Below are 24,913 nucleotides of genomic sequence, written 5' to 3' on the forward strand. Positions count from 1 at the left end.
TGGGGTGCAGGTGTGGCGCACGACACACATACAGAGTCCGCAGGTGTGACGTAAGAAAACATTGCCATTTTGCCCAAACCTGACGATGTACAAAGTGAGTAGGTTTGTGCAAACTGAAAAAAAAACATAAAGGTGAGTAGAGTTTGTTTGACATGACAAAGAACCTCTGCGGCCAGTCTATGGCTTGAAAATCAGAACGTCACACTCATTTCCTGTGCATTTGTCGAGTTTTTTGCACGTAGACCGGCCGTAGGAGCCCGTACGACCTGTTGTGACGTAGGCTTTAGACAGTATTGAAGTACAGTATTTCTTATCAATTTTTGTCTTTTTAATGAGAGGTTTCCAGCTCATTTTGCCATCTGTTGTGACTCCTAAGCATTTGTACCCTGTCAATCAGTGGCACGAGGCGCATTTGGTATCTGGGTCTTCAGCACAGACTTAACCGGCCAGAATGTTTTTCGGCAGACACTGTGAGAGCCATTATCATAAAAAAATTATGAAAAACTCTCCATGGCAGGGTGTCGTACCACAGTCGCCCATATTAAGAGCAAGCAGTATAACCACTACACTGAGTTGGGAGAACTGTTACACAATATGTAACTGCTGGGTTGCTGCGATACAAATACAGTATCAATAAAAACGTAAATCCTCATATCTTCGAATACATTGTCACCGATATGCCTGACTTATGTGCCTGCTAATTTTCACCAATGCTAAAGCTGGCACACAGCCAAATGTGACAAACATAAATTGAATGGTTTCTTTGAAGAACTCCAAATATCTACACTACAACATCACCTGGAGCAATTCAGAATCAAAATGTATCTAATAACATGACAAAAATATAAAACCTTTTGAATAAAATACATCTACTCACCAAAGATGTCCATTTACCTTCCTCAGTCAGCCATGTTAGCGTAACTTGGCTTGTTGAAAAGTTTTGCTCTGATCAACCAAAGAATGGAAAAATTCGGATGTCACTGTGGCCAGCTCGCCCTAAGAGGCGAATCTGAAATCTGATTTGTTAAAAAACAGCCGCATTGCTACAAGTCTTTGATGACATGGGCCATCACTCCTGATTCTGAAGGCCCTGGGCAGATTACATTTGACATGGCAACACATAGAAGCTGAAATCTGATTGGACAAGAAAATCTAACACTACACTGCTGGAAACACTGCAGCCAACACCAGACTGTTGGGAATAAATGAATACAATTTCATGGAACATAAAAACACTGGAATTTAAATTGTAAATGTAGGTCAGTGCTTCTGGTAGTGCGATGCTTCCTGGGTGCACACCACTGCTGTCAATCTCTACCGTGTCTTTTCTACTATTTCTACTATGATTGTATGTAGTTTATGTATAGGATAAGCAGTTATGGACCTAGGATGGAACCCTGGGGTACACCACAGACTATTTAGACATCAAGATGTGTGTTCTCTTCACAAATTGCTTGCTGTTGATTGAGTACCTTATCTCCTGGTAGTTCAAAACCACCCCACTAATGTCTTACCCTTCTAATTAGTTCATTAAGATATTATGATTCATTGTATCGCACGCTTCTGTCAAATGCAGCTGCACGCTGTTTGTGAGGTAGTCTAGAATGCGTAGTCCTCTCTCAACCTGAAGTTTGCGGGTTGAATCGTAATAGCTGTTGTATCCTTGAGCAAGCTCCTCGGGCTGTGGCATCAGTGTGTGAATGAACTGTTAAGATATTTGCTCAGTTCGACATTTTCCGGCTAATGTAAGCCCTGCTGCAGGTATATGTAATCACTTGTGTCCTTGGTATAGGCAGAAGTGTGCAGTGTCATTACGATGTCAGTATATCAGTAAACAGGTCATATGACTCAGCTATTACATCCTGAGTTATAGCTACTTTTTTCCCTCTAATTTTGCAGGTTTTACTTACCCCATGGAATAACAACAGACAGGGACAATAACTACTGGGTAACTGATGTGGCTCTTCATCAGGTAAGATCAATTCCCCCTTTATTCTTAAGCAGCTGATTACAGTTTTTTCTTCTTCTTTTTAAATAGTGTCATAGAATAAAACATTAATAAGGGTAGTAGTATAATTGTTGGTCACTTTAATTAGTAAGAATTTATAAAAATTAATAAAACACACAAATTAACATGTGCCTGCGCTATTAAGTATTCTCTTTCATTTGCTCCTCAGGTTTTAAAAGTGAGCAGTGATGGCAATGACAGAACGTTGCTGTCACTGGGCGAGCCTTTCGCAGCAGGAAGTGACCACAACCACTTCTGTCAGCCCACCGATGTGGCTGTCGACTACCAAACTGGGAACATTTTTGTGTCTGACGGCTACTGTAATGCCAGGATACTGAAATTTTCTGCTGATGGCAAATACCTTTCTGAGTGGGGAGCTGGTAGGACCATTGCTCTAGATACACACACACGCACACACAGTACCGTATTTTCCAGAGTATAAGTCACACTTCATTTCATAGTATGGTTTGTCCTGCGACTGATATACAGTCAAACCTGTCTTAGCGGCCACCTGTATAGAACGGCCACCTGCCTATAGCGGCCACTGAAAAATGCCCCCGCGGAAAATTTGCGTGTTATAGACCCTGTATATAGCGGTCACCTGTCTAACGCGGCCAGCGGCCACCCATTTTGTATCCCTTGGTCAATATCTGATCGCATATAGCGGCCAAAATGCCGCCTCAAGCAGAAGCTACATGCACGAAAAAGTTTAATTTTTTAATCAATAAAGCCGTCGTGTGTAGACTTTTAATTACTGAGTCGTAGCTCAGTCACAATCATTCACAAGATCCACACAAACTGTCAGTTGTTCGACATAAAAAAAAAGCCGTCTTCTTTGGAGCTTGTTGCAGACAGTGACACCGTTTATTTCCTGGTGTGAGACAATGTGCACTGGTCAATACTGTAATGCCTTTTGTTGTGTGGAATGAGAGACTCACATCGCCGATGCACTTTAATTGCTTTATTAACAGCGTTTTATTAACCTAGTAGTTCTTTACAACTTTTATCCGCAGTCCCACAGTGCCCTCTACTGGTCAACATGTAACAGTATAATTATATGTATCTGCAAACACAACAAGCTTCTAAGCACAGACATGTTAATATGTGCGTGCACAAATTCAAAATGGCCGCCAACCTGTCTATAACGGCCACCTGCCTATAGCGGCCACTTTTGCCGTTTCCCTTTAGTGGCCGCTATAGACAGGTTTGACTACTTTCATTTGTATGGGAAAATGTTTCATAATTTGCACAAACAAATCAGTGGTGGACTGTCAAAATGGATTGTGCTATAGACAGGTTTGAATATATACATATATATATATATATATATATATATATACATATATATATATATATATATATATATATATATATACATATATATATATATATATATATATATATATATTAACTTAATTTGCTGCCTTTAAGTTAAACTATGGGGGTGGTTGTTTCAGAATACTTTCTAATATGCTTCTGCCTTGGAGACTGTGTCTGTAAGTAATGTGCAACTATAATGATATGATACCGGTGTGGCTTGAGAAATGTGCTATTTTAGACAGCAGTGTTGTTTCATTAGGGCACTAATTATGTCTAGCTTGGAGACTGTAGCTGCTGCGTCAGCCACTGACTAACTAAATACACATGGATTAATTTCACTCTAATGTATTTTCATTCATTTGTGAATACAAAAATGCTTTGGTTTTGGTTTTAAAATCTGGCAGGGTCTTCATCTCTTGTGAATTTAATTTAATTTAAAAAGAGGCGCCAGCTGGCTCAGATGGTAGCTCCACCATAAGTACAGCTAAATGCCTCGTATAGTCCAGTGCCACTTTCATATGTTTTTTTCCTCTTCATGATGCATTTTTTGACTGATGCAACTTATAGTGCGGAAAACATGGCATACTGGTATTGTGAAAATAAGATACTAAGCTAAGGGCTATATTCATTATCTCAAATGTTGAAAGGAAAAGATGTTGCGTGAATGCCATCCAGATCCAGAATGTCTTCTGGATTCAAGGGTAGCACAATGTAAAGCCTTACGAAAGCTCAACCAATGGATTTTCGCCCCAAGAATTCCAAATAAAGGTAATGCGGCAGAAATACTGGCCACGGTGTGACAAAAACAGGACATGACAAGGAAGGCCTAGCACTTGCTGAGACTGCTGAAAAAGACACATCAATGGGCTACTCATGTCATCAATCATGTCATCATCAAGAGCATCCTGATATATTGTCTAACATAACCTCCTTAATGGAGATAAGCATGTTACCATGAATATGGCCATAACATTATTGGCAATCCTTTTATCATTTAGGCTCATCAGACAGGAGGAAGCGTATACCCTTTCGGATCCCCCACAGCCTGGCCTTTCTCCCTGAGAGAAACGAGTTGTGCGTGGCTGACCGAGAGAATGGACGCATTCAGTGCTTCACAGCTCAAACTGGAGAGTTTGTCAAGGAAATCAAGAAAGAGGAGTTTGGCGGCAGCGTCTATGCTATCGCCTTCCTTCCTGTTGGAGGTGAGTTCATCCACCAAGCTGGCCAAAGATGAAATTACACTTTCTCTTCGACAATGAACACATTCCATCTGTCCCTCCATGCTTTTCTTTTTATTGTCATTTTACAGTAAAATACATATGGGTCCGTACCAAAAGTGTGACAAAGCAAGCAAAATGGAATGTTATTTTACGTTGCTGGCCCATGTCATTAAACACTATTAGCAATGGGACTATTTTTACTAGTAGTACATTCTCCAAAAATAGATACTGCTGTAATGACATTTACTTTTTTTATTTTATTGTACTTTTTTATTTAACCAGGTTAAAAATTCATTGACATTAAAAAGAGCGACCTGGGCCAAGTGCCAACAGTGCAACATAAAACATAAAGATATTACAGATGAAAGCATAATACAGACGAGAAACTGTTTGTCACACAGTTAGAGAAAACATTTCCATTGTTGCGCGTGTGTGTGTGTGTGTGTGTGTGTGCGTGTGTGTCTAGGTGAAGATGGCCTCATCTTTGCAGTGAATGGGCAATCTTTGTATGGACACCCCCCTCCTCCAAGTGGCTTTGCAATAAACTATTCAACTAAGGATATTGTGGATACCTTCATCCCAAAGAAAAGGGTAAAAAAAACATTTATACCCTCACAAATGTTTGTGTGTCTCTTAGAAATGTTGTTGTAGTACACACAGTCACATAAATAATGTTGCTAGAAATGTATGTTTCTCCTTTATAAGATCATTGTTATCCAGGGGCAGACTGAGCAGTAGCCAAACACAGGCAATTACCGGGGCCCTGAGATTTCCAGGTGCTCCCAAACGTCTCATAAAAACTGATTATTGATTTTTTCCTTCAATTTAAGGTACATACATCAAATTGCGTAATCTTTCATAAGCGTTTCAACCGCTGCCCCTCTTCTCATGCAATGGACTATTCCATGTCACTGCACATATGCAGATTGATTCCGGAAGATGGGAAGATGCATTCATATTTCAAATCGTTTTTGGAGGGGCATATAAACATGGACAACTTAAGCTGACAGATAACTAACAGATTTCAAAAGCAGGGAAGAGCAGTCCTATCCTTTCCGATATACAGTGTATCTATCTATCTATCTATCTAAATTATACAATGTACAAAATGTAAAAAAAAAGAGGGATGTGGAGAGCCCCAATGAGTAGGTTTGCTTTGGGCCCCCAAATGACTAAATACACCCCTGTCGTTACCCATCACTGGGGTTTGATGCAATATGTGAGGCTTGCAAACAATGCAGCACCGATCCAACATGTATGATAGAAATTGAAGAGATGATAGTGAGGCACTTTAACAGTGATTATATGAGCAAGATGATGGCCCTAAAAAAACTGGACCACATTCCAGGTCAAACAGAAGATAAGCTGTCCAAACATGATGAACAGTTGGAATTGATTAGATATCAGTTTTGCCCATACAGTCATGTACACTCCTGATGAAATTTTTTTAAATTGCAAAAATTAACATTTTGCACTGTTGGATCTTAAGGGAGGTTCTAAGTAGAGCTTCAAAATGCAAAAAGAATGAATGGGAGTGAGACAAAACATCTTTTGAGTAAGAAATTTATTACAAACATTAAACTGAAATAGGCTGTTCATCACCTGATCAAAACTTAAAGACCATAACTCAAAGAAAACCCTGAAGCCCACCTATAATAGAAATAAAATGTCCAAAACAGGACAGTAATGAGTAGCTGCACCATTCTTGTTCATCAAATTGCTTTCAGCATGCTTGATGCCAGTGTTTCTAGGAGGCTAGTGGGAATGTTGTACCAGGTGGGGAAGATGACCTCATTACCATACAGACGAGGGCCCACTGCAACATCTCCACATAGCCAGCTGCCGTTTGACACCCCTGAACAACCTGAAGCTCCTTTGTTCCATTGAAGGAAAAAGCTTGTTTGCAATCCGCACAGTGGCCGAGTGGCTAGCATGTTGGCCACACAGTGTAACAGAAATGACAGAATAAAGTTCATTTGTATTTCTAAACATATTTGCGTCATGGCCAGTCATGCAAATTCGACGATGACGTTATTGCCTCACCCCACCACTATCACACTTAGATTGCAGTCCTGTGGGAAACACGACATAGAGGATAATGTGATTCAGGGTAAAATGTATTTTGTATGTTTTGATGTATTTTCAGGAGTTTCAAATGCCTCATGATATTGCTGTCAGCAAAAATGGCAGCATCTTCGTAGGGGACGCAGGCAGCAACACAGTCTTCAAGTTCACCGCTGAGAGTAAGCCACAATGTTTTGTTTTGTCTCTACAACACATTCTCTATGCTGCAACGAGCTTCACAATTCAATTGTTTTTCTTTCCTATATTTCTTTTGCATTCCAGAGGCACATCGTTCAGTCAAGAAAGCTGGAATTGAAGTTGAAGAACTTGAACGTGAGTTTTCTTTCTTTAAAGTATGGTGGACCCTCGAAGATTGAACACAAATTATGAAACATTTTCCCATAGAAATGAAAGTAAATTTATACTATCATGTAACATTTTACTTCTGGTGTCATCTTAGCACTATTGTTACTACTGGAAGTGTAACAGTATGCCATAATCAGGGTTTAGTACGATATGATAATCAAAATTATGAAGATGTACATTCTTGAAATATATCACTGTGCTTTGTGAGTCGTATCCCTCATACTGCCATACCAAAATAGACCTTCAGCTCTGACTCCAACTCCAGCTCTTGTGATCAGACACTAACCTCTGCCCACGCAGCAACTGGCTAGTGTGAGAAGGGGGGCAGATTGGTGGTACATACCTGAGGCCTTCAATCTCTCCCCTGTATGGGAACAGAACAGGTTTCATTGGTTTATGTTTAATGCCAGACGGTAGGCCCCTAATGCTTCCTGTTTGGCATGTTTTCCTCCGTCTCTGAATCAAAAATCTGTAATACCTGATTTTGCCCCGCCAGCATCTAAAACATTCACTCTTGTGTCTTCTTATGGTTGTGCTCTGCCTGACACAGGCTAGAGCAACTCTACAAACTCATAATTACACTGCATGCAGTCAGCAAATTGAATTAATCTGGAGATTAACGACTCTCAAATATTTCAATGTTACAAACATGCGTGCAGCTATGCAAGAAACCTTAGAAAACTGCATTTTTGGGGAAAATTTTGCTCATCATCCACAATCCTTGTGTAAAACATGAGCACACGTTTTCCCCTTTTCTGTGCATTCTAAAATCAGTTAGCATGAGGGAGCTAACAATGCATGTCACGGGACACACCTATTTCGACTATAAAGCCCTCTAAAAAACCTCTAATAGCGTTTTATCGTTTTATATCCAGTACATGCTGTGACCATGCACTAACAGGTTCATTCATGATAACATGCAATACTTACAGCATTTTGCTGTATTTTGATCATTTTAAGTATTACCCGAACTTGTTTCCTGGGCGCACTGATTTCACATCCAGTGCTACTTCCGTCAACAACAGCGGCGTGTCGAGCGTGTGTCTGTTTGTTACTACTAATCATGGCAGACTTTGTGAGACACCGACAGAGACTACTTTTGGACAAATGAGGATCCAGAATCGTATCTTTCTGAACCTGACTATACGGAGGATGAGCTATAGATTTTAGAAGCTGAGCCCACAAGAAGAGAGAGTGAAACTTGTCAAGCCATGCCGACATGAATGGAGTGTTTCTGCTGCACCGAGTGGCATACAATGTTAACAATCGATAGAAAGGCTTCGTGTGTATGGCGAGGAGGACATTGCACTAAGAGATTGCATCACATTCAGTGGTGCAAAAATAACTTTAAAATCTCTGGAATAAAATAATGATAGAAATAATTTCTCTTCTGTATTTGAAAAATTGGCCTGTAAGTCTCACTTGACATAAAAGTAAAGAAATTTGAAATAATATGATTTTATTTAATGGTCCAATAAAAAACAATGAAAACCAGGACATTTTCTATAAAACATAAAACAGGGTTGCCAGGACAAGACATGAAACCAGGAAGTCCTGGGAAAACAGGACCCTAATGTTTTTTTTTTCATTGCATATGCAAAGCTTGTTAATCACTGCATTTGTGTCTGTGTAGAAATTGAGACATTTATCCAAACCAAGGTGAAGCCAGAGAAGAACATGTCTAAGACAGCAGCAGTCCAAAAGAAGCCTCAGCACCTTCAGACACAGCAAGATGAGAAGAAAAAGAAAGTGTCGAACAAAGAGCAAACTCTCCTTCCAGTCTTCATCTCAGTGCTCCTGCTGCTCCCTCTTGTGCTGCTCATCTCCATAGGAGTCTTCTTCTGCTGGAGGAAAAACCGTAAGCATCCACTTATATTCTTTTCTTTTGTGGCACCCAGATACAGAGACAAGAGGGTTGCACCAAAGTTAAATTATTTATTGCAGTATTCCAAGTAAGGTTAAACACAAGATGTGGCAAAAGAACACACTATGGAACAGTCCAAAATAATAGGAACTCCCAACGCATGGCAGGAGGAGGCCGGGATCCACTGGGTAGTAGTTTACAGTCCAAAAGAGTAGTTCACAACTACGGGACGGTGGATGAGAAGTTCAGTCGTCCCTTGTTCACTGCGATAAGTGAATTTCCGCAAAGTAGGATTCAATATTAATAAATAATAAATATTTGGTATTTTCGTATAGAGCACAGAAAACCTGTTTATGACTTTCTCAATACGGTCCTTGAGGGCTTCCGCCACCTGACTTTCAATGTCCCACTGCAAGGCCCCACCACCTGGGCCTGAGGGATAATGGTCTCCTTATGAACATCTTCTGAGGGGGAGAAAAAAAGTCCAGACAAGGCATCCGCCTTACCGTTCTGAGAGGCCAGTCAGGTCAGGGTGAATCGCGTGATAAATAGCGGACATCGTGCCTCTGTGAGGTTGAGACATTGGGCGATTTAGGCCAGGTTTTTGTGGTCGGTGTAAATGACAAAAGGCCAAAAATAAAATAAAATAACGAAAGGCACCTCCGAGCCCTCCAGCTAGTGCCTCCACTCCTGCAGGGCCAAAACAACAGCAAGAAGTTCTCTATTGCCAATATCGTACTTGTGCTTCACTGGTGTCAGGCAGTGGAAGAAGGCGGCGCAGGGGTGTAGCTTCTGGTCAGAGGTGGAACGCCCGGAAAGGACCGCCATGATACCGGATTCTGAAGAATCGACCTTGACAAAAAATTGAGAGGACACAGGTGGACAAGAACAGGAGCGGAAGTAAACAAATATTTGAAGCTTTCAAAAGACATGCTGGCGTCTGAGGTCCATGTAAACGGTACATTAGTGGATGTGTGCTTTCTGCAACCCTAAGTTGTCAGTGAAACTGCGATAGAAATTAGCAAAGCTTTAATGGTTTGCATCAGATGAGAAATGACCTTGACTTCATCTGTTTCAGGGTCAAATTGTCATGAAAGCTTTTTGAAGTTTACAAGCAATTGTTAAAGTCATTTTTTGCTATGATCTACTAGCTATGTACTGCCAGATGTGCTCTCATGCTCGTGCTATGATGACTGGGACAGATGGAGGTTCAGCAAGTTTGTAAACTAGAAATAGAATTTACAATAACGGTTGAATCATGTTGGGTTGAGTCACCACTGCATCCGATAAGAAAAATAGTATTTAAAATGAAAATATCACGCTATTTCACACATACTTACAAATGTATACAGTGCATATACTGTAAGTATACTGTATGTACAGCATGTTAGTAATACGTATACATACTGTAAAGAAGCAGTGGGCATGCATATTACAATACAGCCTCTTCTTCTTTGCCGTTTCTTTCACTCAAATATGTTGCCTATTGTCTGTTTGCAGACCGACGAGAAGATGTGAAGATGGAACCAAGCTCTGTTGGAGGGATCTTGGAAAAAATCCGAGGTAATGTATTTCTATAATATTTCATGCACGTCTTGACCTTCGGCGGGATCTCATCACAACTTAGGAGGAAGTGAAACATTCTGGGCTGTATTTACAAAATCAATTCTACACACAACACCCCATCATGACAACATGGAACAAGTTTGCTTAAACGTTTCCTGAATGTTCTCATCCAGGTCATTGTACTCTCAGGGCATTGAATCCACTTTGCAACTTCTAAGACAACCTGAACAGTCCTGTTGCTATCCATTACATGCCCTGAGAGGAAGCACTCACATGTTTACAGCCTTTGCAAGTACATAAGTATTTACAGTACTGCCTTTGTATGTACTGCATGTACATAAATATTCACAGCCTTTGCATCTACATAGGTATTTGCAGCCTTCGCCATGAAGATGAAAATTGAGATCATGTGCATCCTCTTTCCACTGATCATCCTTAAGATGCTTCTGCATAGGAATGCATGAGTACACCACTGTACACTGTATCTGTATCTGTTCACCCATCTAAAAGATCTGTATCCGTATCTGTACTCTGAGTGGACGGGGGAATACACCGGAAGTGGGCGTAGTTGAACCGGAAATGGGTTGGGCTTAAATTATGATTTAAACCCAATTTATTATTTTAAGTCCGAAAATGACATTGATTTTCCTTCATCACAATTACGGATAATGAAGAGCTGTACTCGTTTCATGCTTGTACTCGGCAAAAATGCATTATCCATATCGGATACTCGTCTCAAACTTTATTGCATCCAGCTCTCCCCGCTTCTGCAACTTCATTGGGGTCATTTCTCCCAAATCTGGGGAAGGTTACAGAAGAATTTCTGCTGCTTTGAAGGTCCCAATGACCACAGTGTCTCCATCGTGCATAAATAGAATTTCAGAACCACCAGTACTGTTCCTAGAACTTGACATCTAAACTGAGCAATCAAGGGAGAAAGGTCAAGGGAGGTGAACAAGAACCTGATGGTCAGTCTGATGGAGCTCCAGCATTCCTCTGTGAAGAGGAGAAGCTTCCAAAGGGTCAAGCATCTCTGTAGCAAACCATCAATCAGGTCTGTATGGCAGAGTGGCCAGACGGAAGGCACTCCTTAGTAAAAGACACATGGCAACCCACCTGAAGTTTACCAAAAGACAACTGAAGGACTCTTCGGAGTATTCCATCCATCCATCCATTTTCTATACCGCTTCTTCCTCTTTAGGGTCGCGGGGGCATGCTGGAGCCTATCCCAGCTGACTTCGGGCGACAGGCGGGGTACACCCTGGACTGGTCGCCAGCCAATCGCAGGGCACAAATAGACAAACAATCATTCACACTCACATTCATACCTATGGACAATTTAGAGTCGCCAATTAACCTAACATTCTTCGGAGTATTGAGAAACTAAATTATCAGGTCTGATGAGACAAAGATTGAAGTCTTTGGCATGAATGGCAGGCGTCATGTTTGGAGGAAAGCAGTCACCATTCATCACCTGGCCATTGGCATCCCAACAGTGAAGCATAGTGGTGGTGTGGGGGTGTTCTTCAGGAGCTGGGAGACTAGTCAGGATAGAAACTGAATGCAGCAATGTTCAGAAACATCCTGCATGAAAACCTACTCCAAAGCGACGCTTTGTCTTTCGGCAGGATAACTAGCTGAAGCACACAACAAAGATCTCAAAGGAGTGTCTTCAGGACAACTCTGGAAATGTCCTTTAGTGGACCAGCCAGGGCCCGGACCTGAATCCCATTGAACATCTGTGGAGAAATGTCAAAATGTACACCAATGCTTCCCGTCCAACATGATGCGCGCTTGAGAGGGGCTGCAAAGAGCGCCCAAAAATACCTTGTGGTATCATATTGCAGAAGACTGGAATTGCTGCCAAAGGTGCATCAACAAAGCATTGAACAAAGGCTGGGAATGCTTATGTTAATACATCTGCAATGAACTTTTTTTATGTTGTCTTATGGGGTGTTGCGTGTAGAATCATGAGGGGAAACATCATTCATTCCACTTTGGAATAAGGCTGTAACTTAAAGTGTGGAAAAATGCTTTCCCGATACTCTCTCTACTGATTTACATCATCCTGTACTTGCAGTAAATACCATATAACATTAAGGCTCATTTGCACTCCCACTCCTGAACATGGTGCCAAAACAGGAAACACAAATACAAAGTAAGGTAGCCCCCCACGACCACATGAGGTGCCCGCAAGCCTGCTTTTCATTCAGGTTTTCAGTTAATAATGAAAGAACAGTAGAAAGAAATGCATTCTGAAATACAAAATGTGAGTTGTGGACACCAGCATTTTGTTCATGTTCTGGTAAAACAAGCATATTTGCTTTGTTTGGGTTTAAAATAAGCTCTGAAAATAAATGTTACCAAAATTAGTAGCTCTTGGCCATTTTCATTTTGTAAAAGTAGCTCTCACATGGAAAAATGTTGGTGACCCCTGGTCTATATTATTTTCTTATTTTCTCCTATTATGCCATTTGGTAATACAAGTGTACAGGTAGGGGTGGTGTTCATATCTAGAGGGCTCTAATGTTAAAAAACATATTTAGAAGGTCATAAACATGTTTTCTATGTTGAAAGTACCAAAATATTCAATTTCTAAAAAAGGAATCCTTATTTATTATAAATTTACTCATCACGGTCGGGTCTGAAACTAATTAAACAAGGGATTACTGTATTTGATTGACGTGGGCAACATATTAGTTACTTGTAATGCCTGCTTCCACCCCGCTCAGGTAAAGCAGTTGGCAGCCTGAACCTGGGAAACTTCTTTGCTTCCCGTAAGGGTTACAGTCGTCAGGGCTTCGACCAGCTGAGCACTGACGGAAGTGACCAGGAAAGGAACGAGCAAGAGAGCAGCGAGTCGGAGAATGAGGAATACTCCGCTCTCCCATCTCTGCCTCCACCCTCCTCCTAAGACACACGCAACCAATCAGCAAGCTTCTGCTTTCACGGTCAGTCATCATGGTGTAACTGTTGTGTTAGCTGCCAATCTTATTGTGGACATATTTAAGTATGGACTGTACAGAAAATGTTTTTACTCAGCCGATTGATTTCACCTTCATTTGCCCATGAGGATGAAGATAACACAACGCTGGTGTCACCATTTCATTGCAGATTCTGCTGAACTTTTATTTCACTTTTTAGACTTTGGGAACTGAAATGTTTTTAATGAGATTTGTACAGTGGCCAAGAAGTGCAAAACATTTTAACAAACAGCAAAGCACATTACAGTTACCCAAAGCGGAAGGGATTTACAGGAACTGATAACATTTTGGGACATTTCCTTTGGCTGGGAAGTGCAAAATACTTAAACCGTGAAATGCTGACATTTCAGAAAACAAATTAATATTTCAGAAATCACATTCACAAAAGGCGAAACAAATGAGCATTTAAGTTGTATTTATTTATGTGTTACGTATATGCGTGGGCTGTTTACGTTACGCTCGGATTAAAACCGGAGGAACATCTACGCTGGTGTCTAGGCAAAGCAATGCACATTTTTTAGGTAAGGGTGGTGTTCGCCTTGTTTCTGAAAATTTAACAATGTAACCCCATGGAAAAACAGTGCAGTAAAACGAAGGACACATACAAGAATGTATTCATGCAGACGGACTTGGTGTAACAACTCAGATAGACATGTTAGAAGCATCATTTTCATCTGCTACATTTACTATATCTGATGCATAAGATGTTTGATTGCCTTGTTTTCAACTATTTCATGCCTTTAAGCAACACACCATGCACACACACACACACACACACACACACACACACACACACACAAAATGCAGCGTTATTGGCCTCCATTGCTGTCTACCTGAGATTTGGTATATTCCCTTTCCACTTTGTGTGATTGTAATTTGTTTCTGGTTTTTTTTCATGGTTCCTGAAATGCTCATTTGTTTTGCCATTGGTTAATTTGTTTTATGAAATGCTGGTGTTTTGGTTTGTTAAAGTTCTTTTATATTTCCCAACCACCGTAGATTTGGACTCGTAAACGGAATGAAATATAGAAATGTGATTTCGATGAGTTGTGATTTTGCCCTAATTTAAGTGCATTCTTCCATGTAGCAAAATGACACACATGGTATTACTTCATCTTTGGTCCATGTATCAGTTACTCACATTCATATTATTCAGATTCACGTATATGTTTCAATTTTGTGCCTTTATTGTGGGGTTTTTTGTTGCCTTTTTTCATCATCTGCCATTATTAAATGAGAGGAAAATTGAAATTGAGAGTTTAAGGCTGCCATCCAGCTGAAGGAGGAGTCTTACCAAGTATGGATGGCTTGTGGGACTCCTGAAGCAGCTGACAGGTACTAGCAGGCCAAGCGCCATGCGGCTTCGCCGGTGGTCAAGGCAAAAACTCAGGTGTGGGAGAAGATTTTCAGTTGGTGTCGAAGAGGTTCTAGACAGAAGCCTGCTAACCTCAACCAAAGCCCTTCTCAATTCCACTGACATACCTTCCGTAGAGGGAGCAGATTCTGAGGACACGAACACGGACATGTCCATCACTGGTATTGGCAGACGGAGTGGCGGTCCCCCTTTTCAAGAAGGTTGACCGGAGGGTGTGTTCCAACTACAGGCCGATCACACTCCTCAGCCTTCCTGGGAAAGTCGATTCCATATGCTGGAGAGAAGGGTATGACTGTTAGTCGAACCTCGGCTACAGGAGGCGCAATGTGGTTTTTGTCCTGGTTGCAGAACACTGGATCAGCTATACGCCCTTGCAAGGGTACTGGAGGGTACTTGGCAGTTTTCCCAATCAGTTCACATGTGCTTTGTGGACTTGGAAAAGGCATTCGACTGTGCTCGTGGTGACACGTTATTCCGTGCCATTCAGTCCTTGTACAACCGGAGCAGAAGCCTGGTTTGCATTGCCAGCAGTAAGTCAAGCCTGTTCCCGGTGAAAGTCCTCCGCCAAGGCTGCCCTTTGTCACCGATTCTGTGCAGAACTTTTATGGACAGAATTTCTAGGCGCATCCAAGGTTTTGAGGGTGTTCAGGTTGGGGGCCTTAGGATCTCACCTCTGCTATTTGCAGATGATGTGGTCCTGAGGGCCTTTGATCTTTATCATTTATTGAGGCGGTTTGCAGCTGAGTGTGAAGCTTCTGGGATGAGACTCAGCACCTCCAAATCTGAAGCCATGGTTCTCATGGAAAAGGGTGGATTGCACCCTCCGGGTTGGGAGTGAAGTCCTGCCCCAGGTAGAGCAGTTCAAGTATCTCAGGGTCTTGTTCACGAGTGAGGGAAGGCTAGAGCCTGAAATCCATATGCGGATCGGTGCAGCATCTGCAGAAATGCAGTCACTGTACCAAACCATTGTGGTGAAAAGAGAGCAGTTTCAAAAGGCAAAGCTCTCGATTTTTTTGAGGAATCTTTATGTTCCCACCCTCACCTATGGTACTGACCTTTGGGTAGTCACCGAAAGATATGAGTCCAGCCATCAGTAGGATGGCTGGACTCATCCCTATGCTAAGAGACAGGGAGAGAAGCTCGGTCATCCGGGATGAGCTCAGAGTAGAGCCGCTGCTCACATCGAGAGGAGCCAGTTGAGATGGCTCGGGCATCTGGTCTGGATCCCTCCTGGACGCCTCCCTGGTGAGGTGTTCTGGGTATGCACAGCCAGGAGGACGCCCCCTGGTATACTTAGGACACGCTGGAGGGATTACGCCTCACAGCTGGCCTGGCTCGGTGTTCCCCCGGTGGAACTACAAGAGGTAGCCAGAGACCGAGAAGTCTGGCCTCCCCTACCGAGTCTGCTGCCCCTGCAACCCAGACCCAGATTAGCAGAAGAAAATGGATAGATAAAGGAAAATTGCTGCTATTTTACTGAATATTTTTTCTTCCTTTGCTGTCAGTGGAAACACGACATAAGTCAAATTTTGTTTTGCAGGAATGTAAACGATGAATAATACTCACTAAACAGCCAAGTCTCCAGCACTGTATCAAGGAATACAGTATACTCAGCAGAGATACAACTGTTCTGGTTTGCACGTTGCAGACCAAAAGCAAAGTAATTAATAACAATAAAGAAAATATATATATATTTCTGAGCTGATCCTCCATATTATGTCATATTATACAGTATATGCATATGTTGTTTGTCTAACAAAGAAAAGGCTGTCACATATATATATTGGTACCATGTGAAATGAATGACGATGAATGGAAAATGTTGTCGTAATGTTGAAATGCATCCGTCACCACAAAGCACAGGTATGAAATTGAAGGTGATATTTAGAAAGTGGCTTCCTGAATATCACTCCCATCATTCTCATGGCTACCACACAACGTAGGGACACCCACACACAGGAAAGTTATTCCATCCATGTTTGTCAGACATTTGCGTTCTTCTGCTTTGTTGCTTCATTTGCACGTGAATTAATAAATATTCAAGCATGCCATAGAAATAGAATGTTGCATTCACGCGTCAACTGATATTTATTGTCACACACTGGTTTTGCTGCAAAAGTACTATTTTAGTAACGATGTTATTTGTGTAATAAAGTGTCTGCAAAGCATCCCTGTGTCGTGTGTAGGTGTTTTTCGATGTCACATCATTTTCGACTGAATGGGAATGTCTGCTCTTCAATTGGGAACTCAAACATTTATTATAATGTAATATTATATTAGTAATGCTCTCATAAGAACAGGTAAATTCAATAACAATGGGGATGATAACTACCCTTTGCAACTAAACAGCTGCACTTCTGGAATGTTCCTAAAGTTAGAGACAAAAAGCAGCTAACATATTTCCATGCCAGAAGTCGCTCTGGACTATAAGTCGCATCAGTCAAAGCATGTGTCATGAATAGGAAAAAATACGTTAGTTGTGCTGGACAAATATTTTGACATTTATTTCACAAATTCAAGACCTAGTACTGACCTGGAATGTGGTACGGAACATAATTCAGCTACACAGTAGCATAAAGAAAATGCCTGGGAAGCTGCATAGGCTAAATGACAACAAGTTACCGCTAAGCAACGCCAAACCGGTTGGCCATGCCGTGGAAGTGCAGCTGATAAGCGCCACATCACAGTGGCCAGCTGACCCTTCTGAAGAAGAGGGCAGATGATAGCCGAAACATGCCAAGGCAAAATTTCTCATTCAACATACCTTAAAAAAGTTTGAATATAAAAAATTTAACTTTAGTTTTATAAGAATCAAAATTAATCAAGCTACCACTAAGCAAGTTCACCAAGCTCCCGATCTGATTCCACATCACTGTTGTCACAAGCCGAGGGAGCCGTCTCGTGGCTGGTAACGTTCACTTCTTTGAAGTTACATGTATTTTGATATATTAGTTGTATCTAAGGGCTGCACGGTTGCCTAGCGTTTAGCACGTTGGCCACAGAGACAAGTGATCTGAAAGATCTGGGTTCGACTGTCCGTTGGATTGATGACTCTAAATTGTCCATAGGTATGGGTGTGAATGGTTGTTTGTCTATATGTGACCTGCGATTGACTGGCGACCAGGTCATGGTGTACCCCGCCTCTTGCCCAAAGTTAGCTGGGCTGGCTCCAGCATACCCCCACGACATTGCGGCACAGAACATGAATGGTCGCATGTGACTATAAGTGGCAGGACCAACCAAACTATGAAAAAATGCAACTTATAGTCTGCAAAATACAGCAGTTGTTGAATTAGATGCAATCTCCTTCCAGAATTCTGTCGAGGGGCCATTGAGCAAGGCACTGAACCCACCTCATCTCCCCTTGTGTGCCTGTGTGTGGTGTAGTATAATACAAATACAAGTAAAACACATTAAAAAACATGACATCAATTCAAGATGTTGGAGTGTGTATTTGTCCACATCTGTGAGATCACTGAAGATGGGCCAGGCTCACCATCTCTTGAGACCCGTGGTTCAAGTGGAACCAAGTATCATCAGTATATTCATGAATAAATCATGCTGTTTCATGTTTGAATGAAAGGGTTAAATGAACATTTAAGGTTACGTTTACCATCAGCAAAGACGTGATTGTTGCCAGAGACACAATGTGGCAGCGAGATCAACATGGACACCACCTTCCTGTTTTGCCATGACTTATTTGTTGAATTCAGTGGTGGTTCTTGGCTCCAAAATAACCCAAAATGGAGCCAAAGAAAGTTGCAAGTGCCAGCATTTTAGAAGAAACGAAGAAGAAATTTAAAAGAAAAAAAAGGTGTTTTTTTGCAGTTTTTACAGTTGAACCTTGGATAAAATTCTTCAGCAAGTTTTACCTTAAACAGACAATTTTTGGAGCTATCTGCAAGCTGCTGGCATAATTCTGGCTGGATTTCTGAGCACTCCTCTCAGCAGAACAGGTAAGGTTCACTTCATTTGTTTTGTTTCCTGGCACAGAGCTTATGGTCCATAAATGTTCTACAGGGTTGAGTTTGGGTCTTTGAGAAAGTCATCTCAGAAGCTTAATGTTAGCCTGCCTTAAAACCAGTTTCATATGTTTGGGATCATTGTCCTGTTGAACCATTCATTTGTGTACAAATTCTGATTTGAAGATTTTAAAGGTCGTCCCCCTCCGTCACGATTCCATCAGCTAAAACAGCCCCACATCATGATGCTTTCCACCGCCATGCTTGACATACTTATTGGATAGCTCATCCTATGTCTCATCAGGACATAAAATCTTTGCCTTGTCCATGTGGTCTGCAGCAAATTTCAGTCCAGCATGAAGATAGCAAATTCATCGGAGGGGCCTCTTTCTGATAAGCACCTCTAGAGTTCTGGTGAGAATAGGTTGTTTACTCTGGTAAATAGGGCGGCAGCTAACGAGTATGTTGATAGTCTACTGCAATTATTTTACAATTATTCAACTTGTCATTATGTAACCTGCTACACACGTTTGCGTCCACGACTTTATTTGAACTCATTAAGTATATAACCTCAGTGAAAAATAAATAACCAGACTTCATGTCTATGATCGATTTCCTGTTCTATGTCTCGTGCATGTACGGTTCATTGTTTTCCATTCCATGCTGTCATCTAGACGTCCTGTGTTTCATGCTGCATTATATCGTGTGCTTATCGGTTTGGGTTTCTACTCAAGGTGCCTTTTTACACATCTCGCTAGCCTTTTGACCTCCCTTGCTTGTAAGTACCTGTACCTGCTTGAGCTTTATTAAAGACTTGCTCTGCATTTCGCCATCGAGCCCTGCATTCCGTGCGTCCAACCTTCAACAGTATATTCACTCTGTTGGCACGAGAGCTGCTAGTATTGCTTGTAAAAACCATGACATTTATAAACGGTACAAAAAGAATCATTTCATCCATGCTAGTTTAGTGCTAGCTTAACCCATAAGAACCCAGACCCATTTATCCTTAAAGGAAAATTATCCGGGCTATACCACAGACCAAGTGGACCACATAGAACACATTTCTAAAGTTTTTTTCTGAATAACACTTTTTATTCCCAAAGATCTGTGTTGTTACATATTTGTTACATTGGGCGTTAGTGTTAAACATATTCCTTCTTTGAAAATAAGTAAACCTGATGTTTTTTACGAGTGATGAATGGACAAATGAAGCTTCATAAGCACTTGTGACATTTTTTACTCCTCTATATGGCACTCTTGGTTTAAAGATGCCGTGGAATTTTTTTTTAAATATCACAAGTGCTTCATGAAGCTTCATTTTCCCATTACTAGTTTTTACTGCTTGGGGCCACAAAACTGCCTTTTTATTTGTATTTCCATAACATATGTAAAAACTGTGACTTCAATGGCAAGGTTTAACAAACTTCATCAGTTTTGCTTTGCACCACAAAATATGCCAAATGCATCAAAAATAAATAACACTGCTTATTTGGGGACATTTGCAATAAGCTACCATAGCTGCAGACCTACAAACATAAATTGTGCAAAAAAACGTAAACGCTGAAGAGAAATGAAACTGTTGAATCATCAGCACCTTGTCCAAAACATTTTCTCAGCTGTTATGTCTGGTAAGTCTCTTCAGCCATTTAGCCTAAGTCAGATGGTAGGACTTGAAACAGTTTCGTTCCTCAGTGAAGCAAAGACGCACATCACATTTCTCACAGAGAGTGGTGTTGCATTGACTTTGCAGAGTTTGCAGCAGCCATGTTTGTCACATTTCAAAGACCAATGTGCGACTTGGTCAGTGCGAACATCATCTGGATCTCCAACACGAACCCTCTTGGGCAGCGGTGGTGGTAGAAATGTGGCATTGAGTGATGGGCGGCCTCTTTGTGCCCGCCAAAGAATGAGGCTAGTGGGAACCTCTGCCTGGAATCTGTAGCTTGCCTGTTTGATACATCAGTGTTGTCAATGAAATGCAGAGTTTCCTGCAGGTTCTGAAAACAATTACGTGACATGACTTCAGCTACCATGGGACACTTTGTGTCATTTTCCCAGTATGCACGATTTGCCGTCAGTTGGCAAAGACCCATGCACAGGTAGGGGCCAATCAGTATTTCCAGGTCTTTTCCAGTGGTGTTAACATTGTTGTGATGTAGAGATTTTTGTACATTGTACAAATGAGTTTGATCCTTTAGTAACATCGCATTTCTGGTGTTATGAACTTTCTTAAGTACTCCAGAGGACTATGAAGATTGTCTGGAGTGGGTCCTTTGAATGTACACTCAGGGGCTTCAAATGCTTTCTTCCCCCAAGAAAATAGTTTTTTCCCTTGGACAGTTCCTTCTTCAGTTCCTTGTTTTTGGCTATGGACAGTTTCTTGTTTTTTTTTTCCTAGAATGGATGTATTTTTCTGCCCTGAATTCATTTGGTTGTGGTACATCATCTGGTGTACTTGATTCACTACTGTCCGAATCACCACACTCACTTGACTCATCACTATTCCCGTCTTGACTGTTGGGATTGTAAAGAGGGTCATCAGGGTCTTCATCTGAGCAATCGTCACATCCCTCAAACTAACTATCATCTCCCAAAATGGCCTCCAGTGCATCATAAGGAGTGCAGCGCATGTTCTTACAAATGAAATCGGAATAATAGAATATTTAAGAACAAGAATAACACATTTAAATTTTTGTAGGATCAGCATAGGATCGTAAAAATGTGTTAACATGATGTACAGATTTGCAAAAACTGTTTTGTAACACAAACCAAATACTTTCACATTATTTTGTGTTTCTAATTGTTCATTACACTTTCAATTGACCAGCAGAACATATTTCATGTTAATATAATTGAAACAGCTAAATTAATTGGGTGGATTATTAGCATTTTTGTTATTGTGACAAATGGGTCACATCAGGTTCTTCATTCTGATTTTAAGGCTAAAAAGCCGATGTGACATATATGTTACAGCAATATTTCTGTTACTTTTTTTATATTACTTTCTTCAACAACTATGGTCATTCCAGGTTGAAAGTAATTTAGGACATGTTATCAAAGCATTGAACCTAAGAAATGTGTTTGAAATTACATGTGGTATCAAAAAACAGCTCTTTGAAAATAGCTTCTTCCTTGAAGTTTGCACACAGGCCAGACCTGCATTTTGGAGAGGTCACTTCCTGCTACAGTCACATGACTGTCACATGGTTATCACACCAGGATGTTTAGTATGTGTCGCTTAGGGACTTAATGAGTTAAAATCAAACATAAAGCTTTATAAGGAAGAGACTGGGACCTTCAAAGTGCTTGTTACACTCGTGTCACCGTGGGTTCTTATGGGTTAAGTTCATTTCAGAGTGGCGGTGACGGTGAGGAAGATGACACGACACCGGGGTCTTTGTGTTTAAAGTGCTCGTGCATAACCATGATGTTTCCGGCTTTGCAAACTTTACATGTCACCAACCTCGCCTGCTAACCTTTTTGAGCACAAGATCTGTGGTGGACAAAGAAAGAAGCCAAAAACTTACCACTTCCACATGGAATGGGATGAGAACTTTTTGTCACTCTATCATGTCGGACATGCCATGGCTGACTCCATGCAGTGTTAAGGTAATCTAATGGAAGGACATGTGCCATCATTGTTCGTGTCATTACTGATGCCTGCTGTGTTATTATTGCTTATTTGTGGTCGGTGTCAACATTTTTGTCTTTTTTTGTTATTGTGCCTTTTGTTGTAGTTTTACTATTTTTGTGTTTTTTATTTTATTTTTATTTTGTTTCTCCAGTGTGCCTGGGGCCAATGACAAATGAGGCACGGACCGAGGATGGCTGCACTTTGGGCACCCCTGCTTCTGTGGCTCCTTGTCGAGGTTCGGTGAATGGTGTCAGCTCTGTGAGCAAACCACAACTCTATTTGGCTTGATGGCTTCCCCTCGTGGGTGAGCGGTGGTGCTTAAGGGGGGGAGGGGGAGTGTTGTTGTGGTTGGAGCTGGTCGATGTGTTACAACTGTCAGCTTTAACGATCCACGTCGCTGCAGGATTTTTTTTTGAGGTGAATGTGGCACAGCGCTTGTTGCTTGGGGGGCAAGCATATGGTGTGCGCTGGCGCCTCCGGGTTTTGGGCACTAGTCTCATGGCTGGGCCTGGTGGGGTGCGTGCCTGGAGAGCGGCAAGGCGTACTACTGTGTTTAGGGTTTCAAATGCATGACTGTTAGCATGTCTGTCAGTCACTTCCCCGGGCAGGAGGGCACTGATGTGGTAATGCATTTATTTTTCCTTTAATTTCCTTTAAATTAAATTGGCAAAGATTGCTGTTCTAGGCGACCCCTGCTTTAGAGTGGGCCTACAGTCGCCACTTTACGCTTCGAATTTCATGGCTTCACTCACAGGTTTTCAAAATATATTAATTACTAAATCATGCCGTTTCATGGTTGGCTACGGCTTAATATTACTCATAAAATATGCATCACTAAGCAAATTTTATGTATTTTTGGCTTAAATTGAGCATTTTCAAGCAAGAAAATGTCTACAACTACAAATATAAGGCCTTCAGAAGACGCATTCAAAGACAGATATGTAATATTCTACACTGGTCACTAGGTGTCAGTAATGTTAGCACTGTACAGAAATTGGAAGTAAAAAATGAACAACGAACTCTCCCAATGCTAACTTGTGTGCGCCTATATTATGTCGTATTCATGTGTTATTGTTTCTTATTATGTATATTATATTGAGTGATAGGAGTGTATGGGTGACTATAGGAATGTTATTTCTCAAGGTCTCTAATAATGTTAAAAATGGTATTTAAAAGGTCGTAAAGAAGTTGTCTATGCTCTAACTACAAAAAGATTAGATTTGTAAATAAGGACTCGTACTTTGCCTTGAGGAATTTAGGGCGAAACTTGCCCACCCCTGGAGCTTTGCCACTGGGGAGCGTTTTGACTACTCCAGATACCTCAGCCACGGTACCTACAGGTATACCTCAGCTGAAGTCGCATGCCTCTTGGCCATCCAGTGCCTGTCAGCTGCTTCAGGAGTCCCACAAGTCATTCATGCTCGACAGGACTCCTTCTTCAGCTTGACGGCTGCGCTGAAGAACATGCGGACGCAGGTCTGATGATACGACTACAAAGGCAATCATAGACCTGCGGCCTAGGGTGTCCTGGTGCCAAGTGCACTTGTGGACATCCTTATTTTCGAACATGGTGTTCGTTATGAACAAGCTGTGGTTCGCACGAAAGTCCAATAACATCACACCGTAAAGGTTCAGATCGGGGAGGCCGCTCCTCCCAATCACGCCCCTCCAGATCACACTGTCATTGCCCACATGGGCATTGAAGTCTTCCCAGTAGAACTACGGAGTCTCCAGCAACCCTCTGATGGACTCAAAGAAGGCTGAGTACTCTGAATCCCGTTTGGTGCGTACCTACAAATCACAGTCAGGACCCTTTCCCCAACCTGAAGGCATAGTTAAATGACCCTCTCGTTCACTGGGGATGACTCCAACACGGAGGCAACGAGCCGGGGGCTATTAATAAGCTTACACCAGCTTGCCCCCTGTCTCCTTCAGCAACTCCAGAGTAGAACACGGGTCCAGCCCTTCTCGAGGAGTTTGGTTCCAGAACCCAAACTGTGGGTCGAGATGAATCCGACTATGTCTAGTCGGAATGTCTCAACCTCTCGCACAAGTTCGGGCTCTTTCCCCACCAGAGAAGTGACATGTCCCAAGAACCAGATTTGGCCACCGAAGACCAGGTTGCCCAGGCGCCCGCCCTCAACCAGCACCCAAATCACAATGCATCAGACCCTTATGCTTGCCCCCGCAGGTGGTTGGTCTATGGGGGGAAGATCCCGCTGGGCCCAGCCAGGCCCCACGGGTGGAGGCCCGACCACTAGGCGCTCGCCTGTGAGCCCCTCCGCTCGGCCTGGCTCCAGGGTGAGGCCCCGGTATCCCACGCCAGGGAGAGGTACGGTCCCTCCTCTTGTTTTTTTTCATAGGGTCTTATGAATCACTCTTGTTCTGGCCCATCACCGAGGACCTGTTTGCCTTGGGAGACCCTATTAGGGGCATATAGCTGGAGGACAGGGAGGGGGTGGAAGAGTTTCGCCCTGAATTCCTCAAGGCTCTCGATGTTGAGGGACTGTCTTGGCTGACACGTTTCTTCAACATTGCATGGAAGTCGGG

General features: G+C 41.9%; 1 protein-coding gene across 2 annotated transcripts in view; it reads left to right on the forward strand.

The window, feature by feature from the left end:
* Positions 1-14,378, forward strand: part of pam (peptidylglycine alpha-amidating monooxygenase) — a 55,015-nt gene extending 40,637 nt beyond the window's left edge. For both annotated transcript variants that reach the window (XM_054756647.1, XM_054756648.1), the window contains 9 exons: positions 1,900-1,972; positions 2,178-2,388; positions 4,327-4,530; positions 5,015-5,139; positions 6,695-6,791; positions 6,895-6,945; positions 8,612-8,836; positions 10,343-10,405; positions 13,141-14,378. In XM_054756647.1, the coding sequence (XP_054612622.1) occupies positions 1,900-1,972; positions 2,178-2,388; positions 4,327-4,530; positions 5,015-5,139; positions 6,695-6,791; positions 6,895-6,945; positions 8,612-8,836; positions 10,343-10,405; positions 13,141-13,322 (1,231 nt within the window). In that variant the 3' untranslated portion in view covers positions 13,323-14,378. The remainder of the gene's footprint in view (positions 1-1,899; positions 1,973-2,177; positions 2,389-4,326; positions 4,531-5,014; positions 5,140-6,694; positions 6,792-6,894; positions 6,946-8,611; positions 8,837-10,342; positions 10,406-13,140) is intronic.
* Positions 14,379-24,913: the final 10,535 nt, after the last annotated feature.

This window comes from Dunckerocampus dactyliophorus, chromosome 17 (assembly GCF_027744805.1).
Source record: "Dunckerocampus dactyliophorus isolate RoL2022-P2 chromosome 17, RoL_Ddac_1.1, whole genome shotgun sequence".
Lineage (NCBI taxonomy): Eukaryota > Metazoa > Chordata > Actinopteri > Syngnathiformes > Syngnathidae > Dunckerocampus > Dunckerocampus dactyliophorus.